This window comes from Trichosurus vulpecula, chromosome 8, assembly GCF_011100635.1.
Source record: "Trichosurus vulpecula isolate mTriVul1 chromosome 8, mTriVul1.pri, whole genome shotgun sequence".
NCBI lineage: Eukaryota > Metazoa > Chordata > Mammalia > Diprotodontia > Phalangeridae > Trichosurus > Trichosurus vulpecula.
In genome coordinates this window covers 168,792,274-168,803,531 of record NC_050580.1, presented here as the reverse complement: position 1 = coordinate 168,803,531, position 11,258 = coordinate 168,792,274, and the positions used below count along the sequence as shown (strand labels likewise).

At 40.3% G+C, this 11,258-nt stretch overlaps 1 protein-coding gene across 1 annotated transcript in view; it reads left to right on the top strand.

The window, feature by feature from the left end:
• The first annotated feature begins 2,179 nt into the window (after positions 1–2,179).
• The window catches only part of AP4E1 (adaptor related protein complex 4 subunit epsilon 1), a 78,832-nt gene continuing 69,753 nt past the window's right edge, over positions 2,180–11,258 (top strand). Inside the window, exons 1-2 of the mRNA XM_036735443.1 lie at positions 2,180–2,329; positions 9,492–9,563. Of these exons, the coding sequence (XP_036591338.1) occupies positions 2,180–2,329; positions 9,492–9,563 (222 nt within the window). The remainder of the gene's footprint in view (positions 2,330–9,491; positions 9,564–11,258) is intronic.

Below are 11,258 nucleotides of genomic sequence, written 5' to 3'. Positions count from 1 at the left end.
CTACTTAATACAAATATTCATATTGTTTTCTGGCATTCAAAATGACCTAGACTGCTTGCCTATAGGAACAGGGCTAAGCTGTTGGTAGATTTGACTTATACTTTGGAAGTAAATATTTCTTTGTAAAATCTGAAAAAATAAATTCTGATAATTTTTGGACATTACCCAGAACATATAGTCAGTGGAAGAAATGAGACTAAAACCTAGGTTTCTGGACTCCCATTCAATATTTTTTCCACTTTATTTTTCCACTTTCCACCTTTATTAGGCAGGAAATAGAGAGGTTCTGGGGAAAGAGGATTTGTGCATCAGAAATGGGAAGACAAGCCCTAGGGCAGGTACCGGGCCAGAGAGGGGGGGATTTGGGAAGCAGAAACTATGGTAGCCAAGGGTGCAGAACCAAAGAATGATTCTAGGGTCACATACCTAGATCCTGGAGGCATTCCTGGGCTGCCATGCCCACCTGGAAAGCATTCCTGGCTTGGAGATGAGGAATTTCCTGAAGGTCATTACTTTGTTCCCTTTGGGAGCGGGGGAGGGTGTGTTTGTCCTAGGCAGGTGCTCAGGGGCAGAGGCGTAGGCAGTAGGCTGTCTAGAAATGCTGCTGCTGTTACTGCCACTTCCCTTATTAATCTTTCAGGTTCAAAACAATTTAGAATGTATTTCATTTGCTCTTTTAAAAAAAAACAACAAACCCCTTTCTCCTTCCCTGACCTCTAATCAGTGTCAAAGCTGGTTTTCACCTCCAGGTCATCTGACGTTAAAGCAAAGTTCTTTCACTGTACTTCATGCTGCCATCCATTTTTTCCCATATACTTTTTCCTTCCTCGCAAGAGCATGATTTTTGCCTCACCCACTGGTGTCAGTGACTGGCATATAGATTCATTTATTCATTCATGCAAGAAAAAAGGCTAATTTAAATGCCTACTATGTGTTTTACAGTTTATGGCTGTCCGTATGTCCCCTTAAAAGTGTTCCATTATGGCATATGTCCTTTTATGTGAAAAATCCTGTAACTCATTCTGCCTCCGGTGTTCCCTAGTGACTGATCAGAACAGATCAGAGGTGCAGGGGGAAGAGAGAGGAAGGTACTGAATAAGGATATGTTCAGTAATGAATGATGCACCTTGTCCAATGTTTAGGCATTGAGTCATTCAATCGACAAACATTTATTAAGCACCTACTATGTATCACAGAGAGGCAGCTTAGCCTAGTGGTAAGAGACAGGAAGACCTAGGTCTAAGTCCAGTCTGATACACATAGGCTGTGTCTCCCTGGGCAAGTAATAACCTCTCAGTAGTTTCTAGGCAACTCTCTAGGACTCTGAGATGAAGAGAATGTGCCATCCTGTATTGCTCCAAGGGAGTTTACTATGCCAGGGAATTCCTTAGTCTCTGGAATCATATGTCCATAGCATCCCTACTATGTGCTAATGCTTGAGGATACAAATACAAAAATGAGTCATTTTTTTGTCCTCCAGAAGCTTACCCTCTGATAGGATGATATAACACATACCCTGAAAGGTCCTCTTAAGTATGGCACAGAAATGTACACTTCCAAATTCCAGTGAAGGGCAACCCAGGGGAGCTAGTGCATTGTAGGTATGGATGTGGGCTTTAGGAATCAGGGGAATAAGCGAAGACAGAAATGAAGCACGAAGAGTAAACGTGCCTATGTGGTGCTAAGAATACCTGCGTTTGAATGCGGACCCTGGATAAAGCATTTAACCCTCTCATAGCCTCAGTCCTCTCATCTGTAAAATGGGAATGATCATATCTGTGACACATCTCACTTTTTACAGGCTCAAAAGAGATAATGTAGGTAAAGCAAACCTTAAAGCACTAAGTGTTATTATTCTGGTGGAGTGCTGGGGGTTTGGGGGGTGGGATTGAGTGGGATGGTTTTTATGGAGGTTTTCCCGGGAGGCCTGAGTAGCAGTTCCCAGGGCACACATGCTTCGTAGAAATCTCAAAGTTCACAGTTTTCGCAAACTCGTAAATTAGGCCCCGTGGGAATTTTTCCCTAGACTCTAGCGCCTCCCGGTGGCGGCCACGCGACAATGTTCATGCTCACTTTGAAGGCCCGAATAAAGTTTTCTTCTTCAAATAAACAGGAAGTGCGTGCCAGGCCCGGGGCACGCTGGGCCTTCCGGGATGAGGAAGGAAGCCGGGGGGCTGCGATGAGCGATATAGTGGAGAAGACCCTGACGGCGCTGCCTGGGCTCTTTCTGCAGCACCAGGCGGCCAGCGGCTCCGGGGTGCCCCGAGTGTCCGTGTCCTCCCGGCTGGGCAGCCTCATCCGCAGCATCACCGCGCTCACGTCCAAGCACGTAAGTGGCCGCGGAGGGAGGCGGGGCGAGGGGGCGGCTCCCCGGGCTCCCCCCTCAGCCAAACCCCTCTCAGCCGGGCAGGATCCCCCGGAGACCACCCCCCCCGCGACAGGTCCTCCACCTCCGGAAGCCCCTCCCCACCTAGGGCGCCTCCGGGATCGCTCGTCGGCCAAGGCCCCCCCTCCTCAGCCGGTGCCTCCTTGGGGTGGCCCCTCAGCCTGGATCGCCCCACCTTAGCCCGGCCCCCGGGATCCCCTGACGGCTCGTGGGGGTGGGGCGCTCCTGCTGCTCCCTGGGCTGGGGATGGCGGCCCCCGGCTTTGATTCGGGTGGGGGGGGGGTGCTCAGGAGACTTTCTCCAGGCTAGTGCCTGAAACGTGCGGGGCCCCTCCTCGGCCTCCCCTGGGGTTTTCCTGCCACAGGTTTTGCCTTTACTTGAGCGACTTTAGACGCTGAGCTCACTCAGAGCAGGGAGTATTAGATTTGGGTTTTTTGGCCTTTGTTTGCATCCCCAGCGCTTAGTACTTAGTAGATGCTTAATAAGTGTTAATTCAATTAAATTGAACCGAGGCTGAGAAAGATCGTGTGATTTGCAGATTGTAAGGGCTTGAGAAAGAATTTGCACTCGGGTCTCCGTGACTGCTAGTGACCGACTGACCCACGTTCACTCTTGAAGTAGGAGTCTTCTCACCTGAGCTGCCAGGGACCAATTCAGTTTGATCAATGTTTATTAAGGGTCCCCAAAGCTGAAAAAATGTCAAAATGCCTGCCCTAAAAGGGCGTAAGGTCTTCTGGAGATTGTGTGTGTGTGTGTGTGTGTGTGTGTGACTTACAGAGCAATGGTTATTGATAATAATAGCTGTCATGTATATACCACTTTAAGGTTTGCAAGGAATTTTAGGTATGTCATCTCATTGATCCTCCCAACAATAGGTGCTTTTATCTCCATTTTTACAGATGAGGAAACTGAGGTTTTTGAGGAATGTTTATTCCCAATTCCTCACTTCCCCTAACATTTCAGCGTCCTTGTGTTTGTTGTCTTCTCTCATTATATCTTAAGCTCCTTGAAGGCAAGGACTCACCCCCCCCCCCCCCCCCCCCCCCGCAAATTTGTGTCCTTAGGGCTTGGCACAGTTCCTGGCATATAGTAAGCGTGTAGTAAATGTTTATTGAATTGAACTGAGGCTGAGAAAGATCAAGTGACTTGCAAATAGAGCTTGAGGCAGCTTTTGAACTCAGATCTCTTTGAATCTTAAGTCTAGTGTTCTTCATCCCTTTAACCCCTAGACACAGGATGGCTTCTGATAAAAGGGCTAAGGAGTGAAGCCGAGTGATCTGGGAGAGTCTGAGGAGGAAGAGGTTGTTTTCATTTGGGAGGAGGCTATATAGGAGGCTTCTCAGTGGAGGTGGTATCTTATAAAGATCTCATTAGGAGAGATGAGAGCAGGGAACCTTTAGGAATCTGAAAAAGAGGAGAGATTTGTATTGTGGCATAGTGGATGGAGTGGATTTCCACTCAGGAAGACCTGGGTTCGAGTACTGTCTCAAATATATATCAGCCCTGTGACCCTGGATAAATCACTTAGCCTCTCAATGCTCCATGAAATTCCAAGACTAAATTGGAGAATAGCCTAATTTTTATTGGTACTTGGGAGTTCCTTACACCAGTGAAATCATGAGTCTAGACCAAATAACATATGAGCATAATACATACACACATATGTAAACAGTAACGTACATCTGTTATATACTGTGTAATATATGAAACGTGTAATTTCACTTGTGGCATGTGCAACAGCCACACTTTGGTAAAACTGTCTCTGAAGATGAGCTAACCCAGGTTGAGGGTAACCAATAGTGAATTAGGGGGATGTCTCCCCCAAGTGTGTGAAGATTTCTCCATGCAGAATGGGTGGATGAGAACAGTTTGTTTCAACAGCCCTCAAGGTGGCTGAAGCAGGTCCTGTGGAGTTCTTAGAACTTGGTCAGACATCGAAGATGCCAAAGTCATCTACTGCATCCTGGGCTGTTGCCAGTTGTATTGATTTTTGTCTTGCCACTGGACTAATATGACTGGAAGAGAGAATGAGGCCGACAACTTTGTGTAACTGCCTCACTTAAAATCTGATTCTGGGCAAGTCAAAATATCACCCTTGTCATGTCATTGGTCTTCTCCAAAAACAAAGAACTAACGGCACCAACATATAATAGCATTTATAGAGTGCTTTGAAGTTTGCAAAGTGCATATATGTGCACGTATGTTCTCTCATTGGAGACTCACTATAATTCTGTGAGGTGGATGTTATTATTATCCCCATTTTACAGATGGGGAAAATTATTCTAAGAGATTAAGTGATTTGCCCAAGGTCACACAGCTTGTAAGTGTCTGGGCAGAATTTGAACTTGGGTCTTCCTGATTCCAAGTCAACATGCTTACCCACTGCAATACCTAGCTGCCAAATGGATATAGAACATGGATTTTCCAGTGTGATTGTGAGTACCAAATGAGATAATGTATGCAAAATGCTTTGCAAATGAAAAACTATAAATACCAGCTATTATTATTTATTAATAGTCTTAGTATCATCTTAATTCATTAGCATTCAGATAGAAAGGGTCCTTGCTATCCTGCTATTGCTCTTCTATGTGCATTGTTACGTGGACCATCGTGCAGGTGACTAGAGTAACTTTTTTGCATTTTGAATAAAAGTTTTGGAATGTAAGCTCATTTTTAGGCTGCCTGAAAGCCTTGGGACAAATACAGTAACAGACAAGATAGCAAAGTTGTTACTCATTTCATACTGTTTGCATGTGATTATTATTTCTTCTGCTAGGTCTTTATATTTTGAAAGCTTTTTATTCCAGATAGCATGGAGATTATGGGTATTTAGTATGGCTACATCTATTAAAATATTATTCTTACATTTTTCCAGATCAATGTTATGTCTGGGGGATTGTAGACAACAGCTTTGTGTGTGGTGACATGCCAGTTCTAATACAGTGTATTTGAATTCTCACAGATATTTTGAGGTCTTTATTTGTAGTATTAAGGTTTGTCATCTTTTAGTTTATGGAAGATAGTGGGTTTCTAATGTATAATTCTGGCCATCTGGCCATATCTTGCTGGACATTTGGTAGGCAGTAAAGCATTACAACTATGATTATTTTAGTGCAAAGTTGGGGAATAGTTGATGGTTTCATTTCACTGAAACTGCAGTATATGCAGGAAGGTGGAGAGTAATGTTAAATAATTCTGTAAGAGTAGGTTGGAGCTAAATTGCAGAGGACCTTAAAAGCCAGATTAAAGAGTATACCTTTTATTCTGTAACAAGTAGGGAACCAAGAAAGATTTTTGAACAGGAGAGTACCATGGTCAGACCTTTGCATTAGGAATGTTTTGGTGGTGGCTGCGTGAAAGATGGGTTAGTGAAGGGGAAAATAGGAACCAAGGATATCAGTTAGACTGTTAAAATGCCTCAGTTAAAATGCCTCAGGGGGAGAGATGACAGGATATATACTGTCACACATGATAGTATGTGGAGCACTTAGTTGAGGGATCTTTCAAATCTTCTAGTTCTTGTTAAGTAAGTAAAGTGAAGGGATCTTGGGGATTCTTAAAATTTGCTGAGAAACAGCCAACTCTGAAGTTGCTAGAAAGTGGACAAGTATAATATATTTACTAAATACAGAAAGACTGGTAAGTGTGAAGTGCAACTTGTACAGGTGTGAACTAAGCCTTCAGGCATTTATGAGCTAAAAATTATTTTGCTGTTTCAATATCAAAGGAAAGCTGTCACTGAAGGAATGTTATAGCAGCTATAAAAAAGGGAGCCTCAGAAAAGACATCAATTAAAAGGAGTCTGTTTCATGCCTGAAAATCATTATTTAAGGAGTTGATGTCTGTGGTAAATTACTATTTACTCAAATGTTTAATAAGATGTTATTCTGTTCTGACCCCTCTCAAAGTGGAGAAAATATTATATTCTTCTGCGTTTGTTGCTAACAAAAAAGAGCAGACTGTAGAGCAAAACATGACCTTAAGGGCTTTCTTTCAGCAAGAATTTGTATATGCATACATTATCCTTTACACATGTAACTTTTGGTAACTGTGTTAAGTTATTGAATGATTAGTATTAGGAAACAGCACAAAACAGGGAGACACATTCTCTCCAAAGGTATTTGGTGGTGTTGTGGAAGAAACTGTACCTAATGTTCAAGTGAGACAGTGGTTTATTGAAGATGGTGAAGTCCTCAAGATGCACCTATCCTTTTATGGCTCATATGGTGCTGATTAGGTCAAGCCCCAATATTAGAGTACCTCTTTAATGAGGTCTATGATTATTTGAAAGAGATTGGCCTATTATCCATATGGAAGGATCAAATGAATGAAAAATGTATATTATCTAGCTAGGTCATAGAGTTGGATGCCAGTCCATTGGATTAGTAAATCAGTGTATATATGTATGATAATATTGGTGTCAAAGAACTGGAAACTAAGGGAGTGCTATCAATTGAACAAAGCATGGTATAGGCACATAATGGAATGCTATCATGCTGTAAGAAAAGATTGAAGAGGAGATCAGATTCAGAGAAACTGAGGAATCCTCATTTGAACTTATGGAGAGTGAAGGAGCAGATCCAGGAGAACAATTTGTAGTTTAAAAACAACAAACTTTAAAGGACCTAAGGGTTGTGATGAATCCAGTGACTGGCTATGATTCTGGAGGACTGAAGAAGAAGAATTTTACCCACCACCTGATAATGATGGACTAAACATACAGAATGAGATGCACACTGTTGGGTGACTGAAGTGGGAATTCGTTTTGCTTGATCATGCCTATTTGTTATAAGGGTTACTTATTTTTGAGGGGGTAGGGAATTAGATGGGCTAGAGAGAAAAACACATTTGAGAATTAACACATTTGTTAATCGAAGAAAAGTTTTAATTAAAAAAAAAACTATTGGCAGGTTGACAATGAGTTGGGCCCAAGATTGAATAGGAGGAAGAGTGTGGGCTAGATTACTTTTTGGAAAATTGCATAGTGCTTTTAATTGTCCCAAGTTTTTCCACAGCACGAAACCTCAATTTTTTTTAACACCAGTATTCTTCTAGTGCAAATATTAGAACAACTCAGCCTCCAAAGAATCAAAGTTACAGGTGACCCAAAGGACAAATGGTTAGACTGTAGTGTCTCTTTAGCAATGATCCATAGACAAGTGGCATAAGGGATATACAAGAAATACATGACTGACAAGAGGATCATGACATCTTAACTTTAGAGGTGGAAGTAACCTTTGGTGGTCAGAGTTCAATTTTTTCAGATTATAGATGAGAAAACTGAGACCCAGAGAAATTAAGTGCATTTTCTCAACTTTTTGGGGCCAAGCTTGGTCATCGTAAAATACGTGGACTTTAAAAAAAAATTCTCCCATTTGACAATATCTCCCCACTCCCATATTCCTGTGGCGTGCCCTCAAAGTACATACAATGTATCAAGAGTTGAGAAAATATATCTCCTTTTCTTTGCAGACATAATGAACTGTTCATAAACATTTTATTGATCTGCTTTTTTCCTCTTTGTTTTTTAATCTTAAAAAATTTTTTTTATAAGAGATAGCTCATTAGGTAGAGCAGGAGATGAGATGGGGATGTATCAAAAAAAAGCAATGTAAAAACAAAAGGACATGACAAAATTTAAGATTTTTAATAAAGTTCAGATTTAACAGTTCTGGAAGACACTTTGGAATTATTAAAGTGATGAATCCATATATACTCTTTCTCCCAAGATCCTGTTGCTGGACATGTATCTGAAGGAGGTCAAAGAGAGAAAGACAGACCCTGTAAATACTAAAATATTCATTACTGCACTTTCTGTGATACCAAAGAACTGGAAACAGTGGGTGCCCATCAATTGGGAATGGCTGAACAAATTTTGGAAGAGTATACGAATATTATGGCCTATTATTGTGTAGAAAGGGATGAAGAATTCAAAGAATCCTCAGAGTAAGAACGGAAGGACTTTAAGAATTGATCTCAAGGAGGAGAATAATATATACATAACTACAATAATGTAAATGGAAAAGAAAACTAAAAGGAAGCAGAGCTCTGAGTAAGTGTAACGACTGATTTGGGTCCCAGAGGACAATTAAGGGGACTTACCTCCTCCCTTCTGAACTAAGGTAGTAAATATTTTACATGCTATCAGATGTGATCAGTATATTGGTTTTGCTTATCTGTTTTTCTTTGTTATAAGGGAGGATTCAGTGCTAGAGGAGGATTTATATCCAGATATAATTTGTGAAAGCAGATGATATTTATGAAACTTATTTAAAACAGAATATCTCTTACTCTAGATTTTCATTGTTTTCTCTTTCCTTAACTTCAGCAAGGCATTTCATTATTCATGTAGCAACATACCTGGGGAGACAGGTAAAGGAAAGGCGTTCTTCCATTATTTTCTGTCTTGCCTTCTTTTCTACTAACTTCACTTAAGCTTGATGACAAATCATAAGGGCTAATAGAGATTTGAGTGAAGATGGGAATGGTTTATTTGTGATGAAACTTTTAGGCTATCTACTACTGAGTTTGATGGTGAAAATATAAGGAGGGGAAGGATAATAGTGAATGACCCATAGCTTTCTTTGCTTGTAAAGTTGTCATATAATCCCTGTGATATCATGGGAACTAGATACTTTTGGTGCTTTCAGTCATATTGAATGCAAATAATCTGGTCAGTCTTAATGCCATAAAACTTTAAATTTATAAAAATAACTAATTTGTAAAATAGCATTTTAATCAATATTATTTGTGATCAGGAATAATTTCAACAGCCTGTTTTATGCCATTAGAATTTAAAAAGAAAGTGATCCTGTGACTTAAAGGCCACTAGGTGGCACTGTGGACAGAGAATTGGAAAGACCTGTGCTCTAAGGATACCTCAGATCCTTACTAGATGTGTAACTCTGGGCAAGTCACTTAATCTGTTAGCTTCAGTTTTCAGATGTGTAAAAAGAGGATAAAAACAGTACTCCACCTCAGAGGGTTATTGTGAGGAACAAATGAGATAATGTGTTTTGCTAGATGGCTTTGCTACTTAAATTGCAATGTAAATGCTAGCTATTGTTATTAATATCTAATAAGAATATGTTTATAATCTTTACAGGAGGAAGAGAAATTAATTCAGCAGGAACTGGCTAGTCTGAAGGCAACTGTTTCTGCACCTGGTACCACACTAGTAAGTTTGAAAGGTTAATGCAAATAGGTTTTAATGTTCTCTTGTACTCGAGACTGTCGATTGGTGATGTTAGGAGATTAGAACCATATGTAGCATCTAGTTCATTAATTAGATGAGCCACATATGTGTTTACTAGTACGAGACATTGCAGGGGTACCTTTGGAGCACTCTGGATGTCCAACTGTCATCCCTTGTTTTTTCCATGTGACCAGCCTCTGCTCTTCCTATCAGATAATTTCTTGATGACATCTTTTGCTCCTGTTCATCTTTGGAATTCCTTGTTGGTGACACGTGGTAGCCTGTTCCCACTCACCATATACCTTTCCACTTGGTTCACTCCTATAGCAACATAGGTAGACTGTTAGTATTCAAAATAGGGGCCTTTGCTTTTCATGGGAAACTTGGTTAATAAAAGAACTTTTCGTTTTCCTGGAAGCAGTCCAGCTGGTTCTCCTGTTCAACTCTGGGCCCAATTTGTTGTCTGTCTATGCTGTCTGTCCTAGATACACCTACTGTTGGATAAGTTCCATATTTGTCCTTCCAAATGCATTTTGCAAGTAGACATTCTTAGCACATATCTTCCTGTTTTAGCTTCTTCTGATGCGTATTATGAGAGGATCATTCAACAGGGTTCTTTCTGTAAGCTCTTCTAAGGACTCAGGAGTGTGGTATAGTGGATAGAGCACTGAATTTGGTGTTAGGAAGACAAGTTGCTTAACCTCTTTGTGTCTTAGTTTCCTCATCTTCTAAAATGAGTGGTTGAGCTTGGTCTAAATCTGTTATTCTATGCATCTTGAATGATTGCGATATATGGTTAGGAGATACTTTGTTATAAAAGAGCCTATAGGGCAATGTTTTGTTTTATGGAATCAATTGCTTTTTCATAACAAAAAAGCGCAGTGGGATAAGTCCTTGATATTTCAATTAAAATGTTACTTATGAAAGCCTTGTTATTCCCTACTAATACCTTCATCAAGGATGCCCTTGGTTTATGTATAAATGACTCTCACAAATACATTGTATAGATGGAAGAGTAGGCAGATAGGTTAGTAGTTAATGATCTCTTTTTATTTTTATTTTTAAATATTTTATTTTTCCATTTACAAGTAAAAACAGTTTTTAACACTAAAATTTTTTTTGAATTCCAAATTTTTTCCTTTCCTTCTCCCTTCGTTGAGAAGGCAAGCAGTTTGATATAGGTTGTACATTTGCAGTTAAACAAAACATATTTCTATATTAGTCATGTTGTGAAAGAAAACACAGACCAGAATAAGAAAAATAAAGTAAAAAAAAGGCATGCTTTGATCTGTATTCATACTTAGTCAATTCTTTCTCTGGAGATGGATAGCATTTTTCATCATAAGTCCTTTGTAATTGTCTTGGCTTGTTGTATTGCTTAGAATAGCGAAGTCATTCACAGTTGATCATCATTATGACCCTGTTTCTGTGTATACTGTTCTCTTGGTTCTGCTCACTTCAGTCTGCATCAGTTCATCTAAGTCTTTCTAGGGTTTTCTAAGAGCATCCTGCTCACCATTTCTTAATGGCACATTAGTATTCCATCACAGTCATATACCACAACTTGTTCAGCCATTCCCCAATTGATGGGCATCCCCTAAATTTCCAAATTTTTGCCACCACAAAAAGAGCTGCTATAAATATTTTTGCACATATAGGTGGTTTTTACCTTTTGTC